This window comes from Momordica charantia (genome assembly GCF_013281855.1).
Source record: "Momordica charantia cultivar OHB3-1 chromosome 6 unlocalized genomic scaffold, Mcharantia_2.0 BLBB01000006.1, whole genome shotgun sequence".
Taxonomy (NCBI): Eukaryota; Viridiplantae; Streptophyta; class Magnoliopsida; order Cucurbitales; family Cucurbitaceae; genus Momordica; species Momordica charantia.
Genome location: NW_028275164.1, coordinates 28,829,933 through 28,846,837, shown reverse-complemented (window position 1 = coordinate 28,846,837; position 16,905 = coordinate 28,829,933). Strand labels below are relative to the sequence as shown.

Here is a 16,905-nt window from a genome sequence, read left to right as displayed (position 1 = left end):
CACTCCCTCCTCCTGCCATTTAGGATTCTTCAACAGGATTATAATCAAAATTTATGTGCTCAAACCATCGAAGAATCCTTTAAAGAAGATCGGGAGGTGGAGGAAGAAGGAAAGAAAAACACGCAAATGAAAACCAAATTTTAAGTCTGAATTCTATTTATTGTTTTCAGAACATCTATACGAGAGAGATTTGATTTTAAAAAGATTTACGACATGTCGTTGACTTAGGAGTAAACTCAACTTTTTTCCTTGTAGATATGTTGGACCCTACGAGATGTCGAGCGACATTAATTGTCGCTCAAAGTTTAATACCATGATCCGTCTGGCCATCATGAAAATTTTAATCTTCATTATTTTAGTCAAGTTTCTACTCCTAGTTATGAACCCACTTATAGTTCTACAACACGTTCCAATTGTACTGAATACTTTTAGTTAATTGAATTTTGTGTGACTTGTTAATTTTGTTTGTTAGTTTATAAGCTAACTTTTTAATTTAATTTGGAGAACAAGAAACAAAGACATTTTAAGGAGTAACTGAATATTTAATCTCACTTCTCATTGGAGGACCATAACTACTATTCAGATCAACATACATTCTACAGTTTTGTATAAATCTAGACATGGAAAAAAGCAAATGGCATTATGTTTAAACCGTTTCGTCGATAGCTCAATTTGCTATTCTTCTATCGTGCTCATAGATGTCACCATCAATCGCTATGCCAATGACTCTGCCACTGTAAAACCAGAAGAAGATGCAGGAGCCTTGGATGCTTGCCTTTCCAAATGCACGAGGAAATCAATCACAAAAGGATCGGGCCACGGAGCTCCAAAGGGAGCCTCGGGGCCTGCAACCCACCCTAGATGGCCACCTTTAGGTGTCACTATTAACAAACAGTTCGGGTTTTCCTGCCACGACAATAACATTTGAAAATATACACATTAAACTACTACTAAATTCATTTCAAAATTTTACAAATAACAGATTATGGTATATTTAATCTTTCTAATATATACTTTGGAGCTAAAGGATAAGCACGTTCGAACCTTTATATCTTCACGGGGGATAGCCCTGTCTGGAGCAATTGGATCATTTGCTGCCTGCAAAGCAATACATGTCACCTTTAGGCAACAAATCTTGTTCCTCAAAACATTAAAAACAGCATTGTACAAAATGGCCCAGAAATATCTGTGTGGGAGAACAATGTTCCGAACTAAAATTTGCCTAGATATTCTGTAAGTTAAACTGAGTGGCTTGTAAAATCTATAATATTTGCCAAATAATTAACAAATGAGTGTTTATTTATGTGAAGAATTCATCCTTTTGCTAATTAACAAGACCTTGTTCACAACTGCTTTAAGTTGAACTAAATTAATGGAAAAAGATGGTTTAAGAGTTGTTTGGAAACTGTTTTCAAAATAGTAAATTTTATTCTTGTTGAAAACTTGTGTTGCATTTTTAGTGAGTTTAGTGAAGGTTTAAAGAAAAGCAAAGAACTTCTCCCTTAAGCATCTTCTCTCTCTTACATTTGAATGAACATGTTTCTTATCTTGCTCTAAATACAGAGTTTAACAGCATTCTTGAGTTCTAAAACAAAAATGTGACAAGACAACAACAATTAAAAAATAGAAAAGTACCTGGATGCAAAGCAGAGGAATTTTGACATCTTTTATGAATTTTGAACTGCTAGACTTGGAGTAGTATTCATCCACAGAGTTGAAACCAAATGAAACTGCAGGTTATTCAAGTAAAAAGAAAGGAAAAAAATTCTAAGCAGAAGAAATGGCGTAGATCGACAACAACCAACAACACTACCGAAAATTAAAGGGAAAGAATACCGCGAGTTAAGGCGTCATCATAGTCTCTAACAGTTCTAGCATTGGCAGCCAAGGGAATATTGAATTCACCAGGCATATCACTGAACAGATCAGCATGCCTGCAAGAGCAAACTCAGGGGAATCTGGTGAGGTGATACAATCTAAACTAAGCTCCGTGGATTTTTCGGTATCAGATACATGGTAACAAAAAACGTTCAGACAACGGAGGATTACTTGTTGAAAATTCGACATAAAGCTCGGGCGAGAGAATTGTCATAAACTTTGTTGAAGCCCTTCCGGAAGTCCTCATCTGCAACTACTAAATCAAAGGGATTACACAAAGATACAGCACCGGACAGTGGACAGGAAAGAGAATCCTGCAATGAGACAAGTATGAATGATACGTAAGAGACAAAGAACTGGACATAGGAATGCATATGATATGGAAAAGCAACTCAAGCTATTGTATAAAGGGATTTTGTTCTTCTCCCTGGTTGTATTGGGAGGTCCTAGGATCGCCAACCCCTCCCCATTCCACTTGGGATTATCGCCAATTACGTTTTTTGACAATATTGTAACTTTCAGAAGAATGCTGAGTTTGTTTCAAGTTGTATTATAAGTTATAACATATTTTGAAATGCAGCGATTTCATTATTGAAATTTTCATTTTTTAAGACCAAAAAGATGGGGGAGAAGTAGGCACAGTTCCACAAGTGACCAAGTTGTTCACATTTGTAGACATGAGGCCTAATATTGTCTTACTTTGAGCTCAAATTCACAGAGTTTTGTTGTTTATTTCCACCTAAAAGACTTCATACAGAGCTATCGTCCTTGTACGTTTTGGATCTTCTCACTTCTAACTAATATGGGACTACATCCTCATCCCAATAACCACTGTCCTAACGGGCTTTTTCTCACAGTTTCAAGACCCAGTTTCCCTCATTCCATGAGATTTTAGGGAGTTCAAAAAAGAAATGGCAACCAATAAATAGAGTTAGGAGAATGATGGAGATTAATATGTACTATTTTTTTACCTGTCCCAAATAATTAACGAGAATGTTTCCACCAAGAGACCAGCCAACGGCATACACGTTAGCCTTGTTGTATCGTTTAGTAACGTGTGCAACTACTTCACGCATATCTCCTAAAAATGAAGCCGAATAGAACTGCATATATATCAGTGTTGTAAAACGAATCATAAACAAAAATATCGACTCTTAATATTAGAAAAAAATGGAAAAAAGATCATCTTAGATACAAAGCATTTCTATACTCCAACAAGAAAAAAATGAATACCTGGGGAGTGGTAACAGGGCTATTCCCACATCCACGGCTGTTGAAGACCACGACCCTCCAGCCACGATATTTGGCTCTAAGCAACATGTGCCTCACATATGAATCCTGACTTCCTCCTGTCAGACCAGGCTGCAAAGATTCAAGAACCCAATGTGAAATCTGTTAGATATGGATCAACCCCATTGAAGTATTAAACTACAATTTCAAGTTCAATGTTCAAGCATTCTTTTACAATTCATGCATTGAGCTAATGTCAAGAATGATCCATCTCTTATTTATAGAATGTTGGAATTCAAGTAACTTGTTCTTAATCTCTTAAAGTAAATTAAGTGATTGCTCTAGTGTTTGTGAACTAGGGATTCACATAACTAAAGAACTCCTAATCCATTCCAATTAAGTAGATAGTTCACATCATTAGGTAGCAGAGAACATATTTGATATCATATCCAAATCCATCTATACTCATAAATGCTCCTTCAATAATTGTATTGCAGCAAGTCCCAAGAAAGAGAAAAGAAAAACGAAGAAAACCCCACAAACCAGGAGAATGAGAACGGGAGAATCCGGTGGCTGGCGGAGATCATCACCGGCGACCCAGTCCAGAGCAACGGTGCCATTGTCCGGCATCCGCAGGCACTCCCGGCGGAGCCTCACATTGGGGCAGGACCTAAAGAAGGCGGCAAAAATCGTCTCCAAATGGCGATTCGACCCGATTACAGAGTAGGGCTTATAGGGGCGGTCCAAGTTGTTGATGGCCGGGAGGAAGCGGTCCCGGCCTCCGCCGAGAACTTCCAGCGAGGGATGAGGCTGATCGCAGTTCTCCACCATTCCGACGGCGGCGGTGGTAGTGGTGAGACGCGAGAGAAGAAGGGGGAAGCGTCGGTGGGCGGTTCTGCTTGTGGTAATTAAAGGAGTGAAGGAAGAGAAGCGTGAAGTGATTAGTGGTGAGGAAAAGGGAGACGTGGAGCCCAAGAAGGGCGTCGCCATTGGTGGAGGAAGATTGATCGGAGGGTCCCGCCGAGAAGGCGGATAAGCTCCGGTAACGGTAACAGATGTCGCCGCTGGAATTGGATTGGCGAGATCGAGATCGAGACGGAGATGGATGGATTTTGATTTCTGGGTAAAAATCCCATTCGAAAATTTCGGACACAGTTTCCCAAATATAAGGTGTTGCAGTGGACCACGCTACTGCTGTATTTTCTTTTCGTAGATATTTCATGGACCTCCCACAGTCTCATTGTTTAACCCATCAATTTTAATATTGATTTATTTTAAGATATAATGATACAAAATTTTGAAATTTTCGGGTCCTACGTGTCATATCTTTTTATGATTGATTTAAAATGGTAGGTCAATTTCTAACCTTTCAAATACCGTGCACATATTTACAACTTTAATTCCAAGTTTAGAAACCTCCAATCTCATTGCCATGGTAATTTTAGATCAAATTAATGGTTTAGTTGTTTTCTTTTTTCATGTTAGATATCCAAATAAATGAACTTTTAGATTGTGTGGTGGTTTATTCATCATTAATATGGTATCAAAGCGGAGGGTCTTGCGTTCGAATCCCCTCCCTGCACACCCTTAAATTGTAGTTCATAGGCGAACATCGAATCTTTAATTTCTATTGAGTTTAGTAGCAATACGTGTTTGGTAGCAAATTTGTATATTTGTAAACTAGTGATAGTTACCAACTAATATTAGTTAAATCTAAAAATAATATTAGCGAATTTATTAACATATATGTTATAAATTTTGTAAGATTATTATTTTACAGTATTATATATTTTATAACCTATTACATTTTACATTCTTTTTTAGTTTTAACAAAAATGAAATGTGAGTTTATAACATGATGAAATACATTTGATTTCATCAAAGTTTTTAGCTTTCTTAATATAATTTTTCATTTTAAAGTTTCAAAATTCATAATCTAAAACACTGAAAACATGTTGTTTTTAGAATTTCCACGGTTGGATCACAAAATACAAAAACACATTTAAAAAATCTAAATATTTACTAAATCCATTTAATTCAATTAATCTGAAAACAAGAACAACAAATCTAAATTGCATAGGAAGAGACCTTAAATTATTGCGTATAAAAGTTTAGAGACTAAATTGTTATTTCAATATAAAATCAAAGTTTTTTCAAAAAAAATTTATTCCTTTAGATTCAAATCAAATAAATTTTATGAATTTAAGTGGAAAATTTTATACCTTATCTACACATTCATCCAAGTATTTATCATTAACCATTATTATATATAATGTGTTGTCTCTAATTTATTGGGCAATTTTTAAATTTCACGAATTCGAATAGAATAATAACCTTTCAATTTTGAATATAATAAATCTAATTTTTAAAAGATACTTAATAGATAAAAAGAAATCTAAAAAAAAGAATGTTTTTACTCATGAACTTGCCGTGAAAGTTAAAACGATGAATGACACACAAAAAAAGAAGTATCTTATTTTGGGGTAGGCCATTGTCTAGGTTTTCTATCCTTCGATCACGTGGGAAGTACGAGGACCCATATCGTCCTAACTTGTGTCATTTTCTAACTATATAGTACAACTTAAATAATTTTCATACACATATTAGTGATAACTATAGTTCAAAACGTCTTGGGCAACTATCATATTTAACTCGTGGTGATCATTCTAGAAAATCAAGTTGATATGAATTATCTCGGACCACAAGATTGGCAACATAGTTTTGATCCACACTATTAGTTTTAGTTTTCTAGGTTTTATGAAATTTTTCATTGTGCTATTTTATTTCTTTTCAATTTTACCTAGCTACTTGGTTAGAGTAAGGATATATTCATGTCTTTTACCTTATTGACACGTGACTTTTATTGAACGGTGGTTTATTTATGGTTATATAGGACGAAAAGTACAACAATATATTATCAATATTTCACAAAGGTTTATCTTTGTTATTATTTACACTTTTTTATTTCCAACATTAAAATATGATTTTTTTTGTCTTCAAAATACTCTCCATTAATTTTCTCTTATTACATCGATCATGTTTCTTTTTTTCAATCGATTATTTCCTAATAAATGAATGGTCATTTAAGGCATATGTTTACATTTATTAACAAAGGAATGTTTTATGTTGAATTTGAATTTGAATTTTTTTTTAACAAAGAGTTTGTGATTTGGGATTATGCTAATTTGAAATATAAGAAGATTAAAATTGGATTTAGTTTAGAACAATACTTAGTTAACTACCATATTTTCGTGATGACCACCAAAAAATTTTTGACACACATTTTTAATTTTTTGAAAAGAAAAATCTCATTTTCTGCATTTCTCTCGTGCTGCAAAATAAGAGTGTAAGCACCTGACTCGGATTGGGTTGATTCGTTTCGTTTCTTACCCCGTTTATATAATAAGAATAATCCATCAAACATAATTATTAATTCTGATAACAAAAAGAATCAAAACAACAAGGTATAATAAATCTCTTCCAGAAAATTAAAGGAAACAACACTTAACAATAATTAATAACAAAAGAAAAAAGAAAAGAAAAGAAAGCAGTTGAAAACAATGTCATCGTAGAAGATGAATAATATTATATTGTCAATTCAATATTCATCAGCCGTCTCCAAATACTTATGCTTCTCTTCCTCAGACATAAACGCGGTCACCGGATACGATTTCCCGATCCCCACGGGAGTTTTAAAACAAATCTTGTTCCTCTTTGGATCGTCGATGCTCATCTCGGCGATGGGAACCCACAGAAGAAGCTGCTTGGTCTTAACGCCGGTCATCTTCTTCATCCTGAACTTCTCCACGTACGCAGTGACCTCAGTCGCGTACACGACCCGCGAGTTTGTCCCCTCGAAGAAATGCTCGTAGGGGCTCTTCTGCCTCATCCAAATGAACCCCGTCTCCTTCACGATCCCGCACTCCTCCAGCTCCTTCAACGGCATCACTCCCGTCGGGAACCCCAGCTCCTTCAGAAGCTCCACCGACCTCCGGTAGCACTCTTCGTGTCCGAACGCGATCTCCGCCCCCGCTCGCTCGTCTTCTCGGGGTCTCACTGTCGCCATTGATCAAACTCTCGCCAGGGGACTGATTTTTCTTTCTTCTCTTTGATTTGGATTTGTGGGTTTAGGTTTTATATGTATGTATATTTATATGTTTGTGACTTAGTGAGGTGGGTGGGGGGAGGATGAGCTGAATGGGGGGTTTCCTCATGAGTTGTTGAACGACAAAACAAAAGTGTGGGAGCTTTGAAGTTTTGTTTTTAGGTGGAAATGTTCACCTAATTAAACAAATGACTAGAGTATTAAAAAGGGTTATTTTACTTTCTTTGATGATATTGACTGGGGATGAAGAGAGAAGAGAGGCTAAAATTGAGTATAGTTTAAGACATCTTATGTTACATCAATATCGGATATCTGATTATGAGATATGGTGAGTTTAAATTTTTCTACAAAATATATAATAATAATAATAAATAAAATAAAATAAAACCATGCATAAAAATGGGGAATCGAGGCAAGGACAAAGATGGGGAACATTATTCCCCATCCCTACCCCCGTTTAAGTCATGACGAAAAATTTTCTCGCGCCCTACCTTGTTGTTGAATGAGAAATTTCGACTAATAATTAAATGTCACGTCACAAATTTAAAATTATATTTAAGACCAGTCATAAAATTACATGTGTCCTAAATTAATTTTTAAATCGGCAAATCAAATTGTGGGATGCGTCTCTTTCATGGTCGTCCGATAAAATCAACTAGTTGAATCAAAACCTATAAAAGAGACTAGGCCCAAGCCCATGACCCAACAAGACCCAGCAAGACAATATAAATAGAGGAGGTCACCTCTCATTTGGGGATAGAGAAAAAGATATAGAAGTATTGGAGATTCAGAGCATTAGGGACATTCAGAGTCATCTATAACCGTTTAGAGTGTCAAGCATCCAGAAGTAACAAGACTCGAAGAACTGAAGACTTGAAGACTACGAGACTTTAAAAATTCTGAATCTTCTCTTCGCCAAACGACCGACCGAAGAACTTCACAAGCTGCAAAGCTGAAGAACTTCACAAGCTACAAGCCGAAAAACTTCACAAACTGCAAAGCTGAAAAACTTCACCAGCGCAAAATCGAAGAACTTCACCAGCGCAAAGTCAAAGACTTCACAAAGTCTTCATCAAGCTACAAGCCAAAAACTTCATAAACAAGTCAAAGTCTTTAAACAAGCTCAAAACCGAAGACTTCACAGATCCTTCGTCAAGCAAAGAAGCTGAAGGCATCAACCATTCAAGAACAAGCTCACGAGCCCTTGAATTAAAGTTTACGTGTGAGAGAATTAATCAGAGGATTATACATTAGAGGTTATAACACCTACATTGATAGCATACTTTGTGAGCTACATTTCATGAAATTTACATTGAAATTATTTGTTAGTTTTTGTTTCTTCATGACAAATTTACCTAAGATATATTTTGCAGGAATAAAGTATCGGGAGAAAACGAGACTTATTTGGATCAAAATGAGAAAAAAATCAGAATCAAAGTGACCAAGATGGAATAACAACAAGATTTGAAGCCAAAAACTCGAGAAGATAGCGCCACGGCGCTGGCCTAGAGCGCTGCGGCGCTCCAAAGTTTAAATTTCGTGTTTTGTGAATAGTGTAGAGTCATGACCCTGTGTGTAGCGCCATGGCGCTGCTGCGACAACTTTTTATAAAAATAGGGTTGTGCAACCGTCGAGATGGAGGAGTTTGGGAGAGGTTTTTTGACAGTTTGCTTTTTTGGCCAATTTGGAGGGCAATGAGACCATTGGAGAGCTTAGAAAAGTGATTTTCAAGGCTCGGGATCATGGAAGTCGCTTCGGGAACGGACGATTGACACGTGGAACATAGTTTCTTCTCCTTTCCCTTGGTTTTTCTAGTTTTGTTATGGAGTTTTCATTGTGATTTTATTGTTTTCCATTGAATATTAGAAGCTAAACCTCTTATCTTAGAGATTGATGTAGCCATTGAACTTTATGCATTGATTGTTTAGTTTTCTTGATTGAATGTTTATGAATGTTCTACTTATGCTTCTCTATGCTTAATATCTTGAATCGACTGGCCATAGATTGATTGATTTTAGACTTGAAATCTTTTGCTGGTTTAGAGTTAGAATTGGGATGCATAACTAAAGGGGTTTTAAGATCAGGAGATTTAGAAGTTCTTTAGAGGTCGTTAAAAGACTTGTTCATTAAAGCTTTTACTTATTATAGAAACTAGATAGGGATATTCGTTTCTTAATTGGTAAGGAGAATTTGCTTGCGCTGGAGAGATAGTTGAGGTTTGAGAGTTCTCGGCCTATAGAATTAATAACTCGTTCAATTTTGAGTAATTAAGTAGTTGGTTCATAGATTCAACAGGTGAAATCAATTCCTTAGGACCTTTTGAGTAATTGTATATATGGTGCTTGAGTGATCTAGAAACCCAATCCAGAGGACGATATCGGTATTGACTTACCACTTTATTAAAGCTTGACCCGTACAATTGCGATAAGCAATTTCTACTACAAGTTTTTGGGCCAGCGCCGGGGCGCTATCTTCTCGGGTTTTTGGCTTCAAATCTTGTTGTTATTCCATCTTGGTCACTTTGATTCCGATTTTTCTCTCATTTTGATCCAAATAAGTCTCGTTTTCTTCTGATACTTCATTCCTACAAAATATATCTTATGTGCTTAAATTTGTCATGAAGAAACATAACTAACAAATAACTTCTATATAAATCTCATGAAATGTAGCTCACAAAGTGTGCTATCACACATACATAAATACAACACAAGTTCATCAATTCGAATTTTCTCTTTGTTGAATTTGTCGTCGAACACTTGTAGGGTGCTTAATTAATTGGATGGGGTTAGTTTGGTTGTAGAAAGGTAATACTTCTCGTCCTTTTATGATAAAATTTATGGCAGTATCTCTAATTAGTAGCAAGAGCAATATTATGATCATGATTGTAGAATTTTTATTAATCTATTTAATCGTATTTGATAGATAAGTGAACTCTACTAAATATTTTTTAAAATAGTTGGTAAAGTCAATTTATTCGACCGTTATGCAAAAGTGTCAGTAAGAGTAATTTCACCCAACTATTCTTAAAAATAGTCGGGAATTATATTATTTGAAAAAGTATGAAAAATAACAATAATAGCCTGACAGTTTTTAAACATAGCCAGGAGATGTATATATGAAAAAGAACAATAATAGTCTAACGGTTTTAAAATCTAGTTGGGAGATGTATACTTTTTCCGATTATTTTAGGCAACCGTTGGTCAAAGTTCCGACCATTATTATTTAATTTAGTCGGGAAAAAGATGTTTGTAAAGATGTATACTTTACTAATATCGAGAAAAAAAGTATCGAAAAAACTCATAATTCTTGCAGTGTTAGTAGCTCAATGCGACCCACAGTTAGACTCTTCCCTAATTATTGGATTGAGTGCTCTCAATTTATCTATAAGATTTGGTTTACTCTCTCATTGTGATAAAATTTTGTAAACATTTTTTTATTTATATAACGAGACTGAGAAATTATACTTATGAAATGAGCTTTTAATCCAACCAAACGTATCCAATTAAAAATAATAAATGGTTGGTTAGCCTTAGAGTGATGTCTCTCAATCTCCACTTGGAGTCAATGATCATTGTGGCTTGAAAAATACTTCATTCCTCCGTGGTAAAGGCAATGATCATTGTGGCTTGAAAAATACTTCATTCCTCCATGGTAAAGAATAACTTTGTTCTCACTGCCATTAAATGTCTGACAATTAAGAGAGGTCTAGGCGTTTCATGTTGTTTTGATCTTCCCTATGCCTAGGACGTTATCTGGCCAAGAGTCATAGTTGTTGCTGTTTCCATTTGTTTTTTTTTTTTCTTGTTGTTGATATCTGCAAGATCACCCCACCAAACTCTTAGTACCTGCATACCCAAAAGAAAGGGGAGTCAAAGGCTGTTGCCTCATGGCTAACTAACTCGAAGGGACTGAAGGTGGACGCATAAATGCGAAAATATTGATGTTTTTAAAAAAATAATGAATTGTCAAAATTTCAATAGTGGTTAGTTGGTAAGAATAAGATTTGGTCCTCATTGTTAAGGACTGCCAAGTATTTTCCTTTGTGGGTTGCCATTTGCCTTAGAGCGATTTTTGAATAGACTTACAAGATTATTTTGTAATGTCATGTTCCCTTCTCTGGACAGTAAAATATGAAATCGTGTTGTACCCTCATCCATCAACAATGAGAATTAAGATTTTAATCTAATAACTTGGATTCTAAAGCAAACGTCTCTTTGGAAGGTATATAAAAAATTAACAAAATATGAATGAAAATAAATAAAATGTCATGTAAACATAATAGTAATAATAACAATTTTCAACTTATTTAAAAAGTGTTAAATCCTTCTAATAATTTTTTATGATTTTTCTTAATTTTAATGATTTTTCCAGATGATATTTGATCATATTTTCATCAACATGTTTATAAAGTTGAATCATTGACATTTTCATCTATATCTACGTTTTAAACTTAAGATGGGTAGAGATTATTATCTCTCTAGTAAATACTACATTGATATTTCCATAAAATTTGAATGTTTGACATTGATCGACAATAGATTAAGTGAGTCGACTGATACATGTATCCATATATAACTTTAGAAAAGATTTTTTGGTTACAAACTCACTAATAACAATGATGATCACATCACGACTCTAAAATCACTTCAAAAAAAAACACAACACACATGCATAAGCTAGATTTGATAAAGTTATAAGGGTGTTGTTCCTAGGATGGCACAAACTTCATACAAATAGGAGGATTAATCTTAGCCAGAGCAAGAACAGCGGCTGGCAAAGTCCACATCCCCTCCCCACAAATCAAGCCGGAAGCCACCGCCGGCACCATCATCTCCGCCGTGGCCCGATCCAGCTTCCCCCAAACAAACACAATCAAACTCCCCAAACACATATCGATCGCAAAATAACCCCCCACCAGAAACGGCACTGCCATAACCATCGGCAGCGGCATCCACTTCCCCACCTTCGCTGGTCCCAAATCCTTCATCACATTCACCCCGATCGCAAACCCAAAAAACCCATAACAAATCTGCAAGCAATGCCTCGGCAGCGCCCCCACACCTTCCACTCCCAAAACCGCCATGTTTCGGTAAATGAGAGCATACGGCGCCTTGAACTCCCCATCCGGGTTGCCCACGTCGAAGGCTTTGTAGAAGAGGAAGAAGCTGAGCGGCGCTGTGACGCAGCCAACCGCGGTGCCGATCAGCTGGCTGACAAACATGGCCCTTGGGGAGGTGGAGGTCAAGTGGGCAGTCTTGAAGTCCTGCATGAGAATGCACGCGACAGAGACGACGGATTTGACGAGGCCGCAGCCTGCAAGCCCAGCAATTAAGGCATCTGGTTTGGGGGAAATGGCTGCAAGGAGAAAGAGGGCCACCTTGCCGTAGTTGTAGGCCATGTTGATGTCGGTGAGGCCAGCACCATAAGCATTGCAGAAGGCGAGGGAGGGGGCGAGGAAGTACGCGAGGAGGACGAAGTACCATTTGAGCTGAGGGAACATTATGGGGATGGCAATTACGGAGATGGTGGCGAAGAGGAGGTAGCCAGCCACTCCCACCCACAGGGGAATAGTTTCTCGGAGGAAGATTTCGTCCTGCCTCTCGTCTGTAGCTGGTTTTTCATTGTCGTCCATTCCTATATGAAACAAATGTTAAAGAATCACACATTGAAAAACCGACGATCAAACTGGTGCCTACTGTTAATTCTATTGCTTAACCCTTTATATGGCACACGGACAAAGATTATTTAAAGATTCTATAATATTCAAATTGATTTCAAATAGGTGTAACTTATAAGCATTATGCAGTGTCAAGACTTTTTGAAGCACATAATTGAAAGTTGATGAACTTATTAACTTTTTCAGGTACAGGACAAGAATATATATAGGATATAGAATAACCGGTTTTTGCTTTCTTCATTCTAGTGTGTATATTGATGATTGTTGATGCAAGAATCTTGACGAAGTTGTAAAGTCCATCTCCAAGAATGAGAGCAACGGATAGAAAGACCTGAAGATTAAAGTTGATGTAAGCCGGGAGACTAGTATAAATTTAAATTTTTTCATGACGTTTAAAAAATGACAGGAAAAGACCTTGTATCCATATAAGCTCTTCATATTACTCTCTTCTAAGGAATCAGGGAACCAGCGGCCTTTGAGGCGATCAAGAAGAGGCCACATAAGGCCATAAGAGAGGACGGCTCCTAGAAGCAAAGACAAGTTCACTAAGTGGGAACAAATCATCCCTGCTCCCACAAAAGTTGTGTTAAAATCGAAGAAGAATCTGCCAAAAAGTTACAACATTTCCACTAATCAACCACCAACCTCATTAAATTATTATCGTATCCAACATATATTTCAAATACTTAAATGCTTTCAAATAATAAATGGGATTTAATTTTTTATTTAAAATATACTTTTCTATCCGGCATCCCAAATTCACTCTAAATTGGATGATTACGCTAATTTTCAAATAAGAGAAAACTTCTTTTTTCTCTCTGGACTAGCTTGGACACGTAGTTGGACTCATGACAACTAAAATATTAAATCTTAAGCAGATAGTCACTCGTATCTTCGACATGAAAAGACAAACTTAAAATGCCAACTCCACATACATCTCTATCACATTTAAAGAGAATTATTAACACATGGTAGATATTTTTGAGAGATTTAACTAAATATCAGATACTATAAAATCAAAAGAATAAAATTTTGATTTAATTAGGATAAAAATAGAAAATAATTTAACCAAAAAGAAGGAGAAAAAGATGTGTACGTTTGCTTCCAAGCTTTGAGTCCAAAAGTGGGGAATTCAGAGAACCCACACTTCTCTTTCCCAGAAAAGAACCACTTGAAAAAACCCCACAGAAAGCTCCATGAAAAGTACTTCATAAACCCTCTAACTTGCTTCCTGTCATAATTCAAATTCAAATTCAAATTCAAATTCAAATTCAAAATATATATATACATCAGCTATTTCTAATTAATAAACTATAAAGAAATCGAAATCAAAATGGGATTTTGGAGAAATGTCTACTTTGCCATCTCATCTCCCTGAGTGTGAAAGCCATTTATCAGAACTGCTGTTGCCATGCCACTAGGATATGTCAATTGCAGGTCCACTATCATAACCTGTGTGCCAACCACAAGATTACAACCCATAACTCTTTTTTTCTTTTCTTTTCTTTTTTTTTAGATATTTCATCTTGACAAAAATTTGTTTGGATGCTTCCCATTAAATTTATGTAAGGTATTTTGTAGATATTTAATTAATTGCATAGTATCACACAGACCAGAGATAATAGACTTTTAATGGGAAAATATTTGGCTCCTTGTACTCATTTTCACCTCACCACTATCAACAAATCAGACAGAGAAAAACAAAAGTAGAGAATTTTTTAAAAAAAATAATGAGTTGTCAATTTTTAGGACAATATTTGTTATCACCGATAAGGAAATTTTTTCGCTCCACCTAATATCAACCCTACCAACCCATTTTTTTTAGTACAACATGTGAGGATAGTAATTCGAACTTACAACGCTTTCGTCAGAGATAAGGTCTTAATCTATTGAACTATGCTTAAATTCTTTACCAACCTATTTGAGTTTAATATATGTCACATCATCCAAATTAACAGTATTATCTACTTGTTAATTTCTTTTTCAAGAAGTATCTACCATCATAACAATATTTAGATGCTTACTCATCAATATCCATTTTTGTACTAATCTCCAAATAAAAATTTGACCGTTTTGAAAAATAGAAAGTATCTCTTTTTCTACCTTACTCTCTCCTATTTATAAAATATTCAATGGTGACTAAAAAAAAGATAAATGTTGATCGATAAACGCTTAAGTATTCTTTCCAACTTTTTGAGTCTCCCTCACCCAATAAAAAATCTTTGGAACAAATGATTGAAAAGCTATAACCCTCAAAAGCTATCATATTTAATAATTAATATCCGATGGTGTCTCATCTTCAACTTTTAACTAAACACCAAAAGAAAAAGAAAAGCTCTGAAAAGCTCTGAAAAAACTCAAGTATAAAGCAGAACTGACTTTCCCCCTTTTCATTTATTAGCTTGTGTAAAAAAGGGGAAGTAGAGAAGAAGAGAAACCTTTCTGAGAGGAATCAAAACAAAAAGACCCACAAAGCAAACCACAAAAAGAAAGCCAGTCATCCACCCAAGTCCAGGCTCTTTCACACTATATGGAGAGTTCCCTTCTGTGTTCACTCCTGATAATTCATATGTCTTTCTGTTCATCCCCAGCAGATACGAAGCAAATCCACCTGCATTTTTTAAAAAATCCAACATTTTTCTTATCTGGGTCGATCTCAAAACAACGTAAAAACTTCGAGACTAACTTTCTAAGAGATCTTTATTAAGGATCCCACGTTAAAAAGAAAAGGAACCTTACATGGTTAATTGATTTTGAGATCAAACTCCATTAATATTAATAGGTATCATAACACAAAAGCTCAAACGAGCATACGGTCCAAAAATGCGATCCAATCAAAAGAGTCACGATCTTGAAGAGTATGTTAAGGATCTCACGTTGAAAAAATAAATGAACTAATAAGGGTTTATAATAGAGAAGCACTGCTCCTCTCATTAGTCTTTTTGAAACTTTTATTTTAAGAAATTGTTACGGAGAGAAAGAGATTTACCATAAATGAGAAACAAGAAATAGAAACAAGAATTTACCCCCAACCGCGATGCTGTAGCATGCGACAGCACAAGTTTGGATCATGGTATTCTCTTGGCGAGTGAAGGGCTTGGTTACGATGCCAGCCTTTTGCAGCGTCTTGTTCCACGTCCGGACAAAGACGAAGGCAAGAAGAGCGGCGGAGACGTTGAGGTTTGGGACGAGCCCGGTGGTGAGGTTCAGTTTCATGGCTATGACACTATAAGCGCTTCCGATAACGACACTCACTGTTACTCCTCTTACTGTTAGTTGCTTCGTCCATGGCTGCAGCCTCTTCCAACCTCGGTTTTTACCCGGTTCTCCACCTTCTCCGACGACGGTCGGGTCAGCCTCAACCGGATCTTTGGCAATCTCCGTGGCCATAGAATTACAAAACAAGGGAGAGTCAATTGAGAGAAAAAAATATATATAGTAACTAGAGACCATGGATTTGGATTCTTTTGTCTTGTTTTGTCACGTGTAGAGGGAGAGGACTAAAGAGAGCATTTTTGGGAGCAATTGACAGCCATTATAAGCAACTGGGTTGAGGAGTCTTCTTCTTCGCTGCTTTTTTTGCTATATTCTTTGGTAGAATCTAGAACGTAATGCTCTAAACTATGCCAAAATGTATACCAATTGTTTGTAGTTCAAGCAAATTAAGATGCTTTTTTTTGGGAAAAAAGAAGAAGGGATGATGAGAATTAGAAGGTTGCTGTTTTGAAAATGGGGTTAGAGCAAGGGAAGATTGTTTTGGAGAATAAAGCTTTTTGGGATTTAATTGAGAGGTAGTATTGAAGGTTTTTTTGGGTTCTTTATGATGGGTTGTTTTCAAAAGAGAAATAGGGCATTGGGTTTTGATTGGCCAAACCTTATCTTTGTGATAGCCTTCTGTAGACCAAAGAGTTTACTTTTCTTTGGGTGGGTCCATTGCATACATTAAAGTGAAGAAAATTCTGTGGAATTTTTTTTACTCCACTGATGTGGGAATATGGTAAACATCAACCTTGAA

The 16,905-nt window shown here is 36.0% G+C and overlaps 3 protein-coding genes across 4 annotated transcripts; all 3 read right to left on the bottom strand.

The window, feature by feature from the left end:
• Positions 1 to 531: 531 nt before the first annotated feature.
• On the bottom strand, positions 532 to 4,252 carry LOC111026174 (esterase/lipase/thioesterase family protein). Its single transcript, XM_022304201.2, has 8 exons — positions 3,652 to 4,252; positions 3,112 to 3,240; positions 2,850 to 2,981; positions 2,050 to 2,192; positions 1,837 to 1,934; positions 1,636 to 1,730; positions 1,045 to 1,098; positions 532 to 906 (listed from the first exon to the last, which is right to left on the bottom strand). The coding sequence occupies exons 1-8, from the start codon at positions 4,096 to 4,098 to the stop codon at positions 715 to 717; spliced, it is 1,290 nt and encodes a 429-aa protein (XP_022159893.1). The 5' UTR covers positions 4,099 to 4,252; the 3' UTR covers positions 532 to 714.
• Positions 4,253 to 6,573: 2,321 nt separating this feature from the next.
• On the bottom strand, positions 6,574 to 7,225 carry LOC111026045 (DUF538 family protein (Protein of unknown function, DUF538)). The gene has a single exon (XM_022304010.2). The coding sequence runs from the start codon at positions 7,172 to 7,174 to the stop codon at positions 6,707 to 6,709; it is 468 nt and encodes a 155-aa protein (XP_022159702.1). The 5' UTR covers positions 7,175 to 7,225; the 3' UTR covers positions 6,574 to 6,706.
• Positions 7,226 to 11,752: 4,527 nt separating this feature from the next.
• On the bottom strand, positions 11,753 to 16,706 carry YSL1 (YELLOW STRIPE like 1). 2 transcript variants are annotated; one of them, XM_088125725.1, is made up of 7 exons: positions 15,917 to 16,706; positions 15,329 to 15,501; positions 14,248 to 14,342; positions 13,987 to 14,121; positions 13,305 to 13,494; positions 13,061 to 13,221; positions 11,753 to 12,810 (listed from the first exon to the last, which is right to left on the bottom strand). In XM_088125725.1, the coding sequence occupies exons 1-7, from the start codon at positions 16,341 to 16,343 to the stop codon at positions 11,922 to 11,924; spliced, it is 2,070 nt and encodes a 689-aa protein (XP_087981851.1). In that variant the 5' UTR covers positions 16,344 to 16,706; the 3' UTR covers positions 11,753 to 11,921. The 2 variants fall into 2 exon arrangements, with proteins under 2 accessions (XP_087981851.1, XP_022159813.1); XM_022304121.2 differs by having other exon boundaries at positions 11,753 to 12,847; positions 13,113 to 13,221; positions 15,917 to 16,704.
• Between the last annotated feature and the right edge of the window lie 199 nt (positions 16,707 to 16,905).

Excerpts from the sequence above, each read along its gene's own strand:
- LOC111026174 (XM_022304201.2), bottom strand. The coding sequence starts at position 4,098 with ATGGCGACGCCCTTCTTGGGCTCCACGTCTCCCTTTTCCTCACCACTA. Across the intron at positions 1,731-1,836 it reads TGATGACGCCTTAACTCGCG|TTTCATTTGGTTTCAACTCT; the intron begins GTATTCTTTCCC and ends AATAACCTGCAG. Across the intron at positions 1,099-1,635 it reads TTCCTCTGCTTTGCATCCAG|GCAGCAAATGATCCAATTGC; the intron begins GTACTTTTCTAT and ends ATTGCTTTGCAG.
- LOC111026045 (XM_022304010.2), bottom strand. The coding sequence starts at position 7,174 with ATGGCGACAGTGAGACCCCGAGAAGACGAGCGAGCGGGGGCGGAGATC.
- YSL1 (XM_088125725.1), bottom strand. The coding sequence starts at position 16,343 with ATGGTCTCTAGTTACTATATATATTTTTTTCTCTCAATTGACTCTCCC. Across the intron at positions 14,122-14,247 it reads CAGGGAGATGAGATGGCAAA|GAAGCAAGTTAGAGGGTTTA; the intron begins GTAGACATTTCT and ends GAATTATGACAG. Across the intron at positions 13,222-13,304 it reads AGAGCTTATATGGATACAAG|GTCTTTCTATCCGTTGCTCT; the intron begins GTCTTTTCCTGT and ends TTTAATCTTCAG.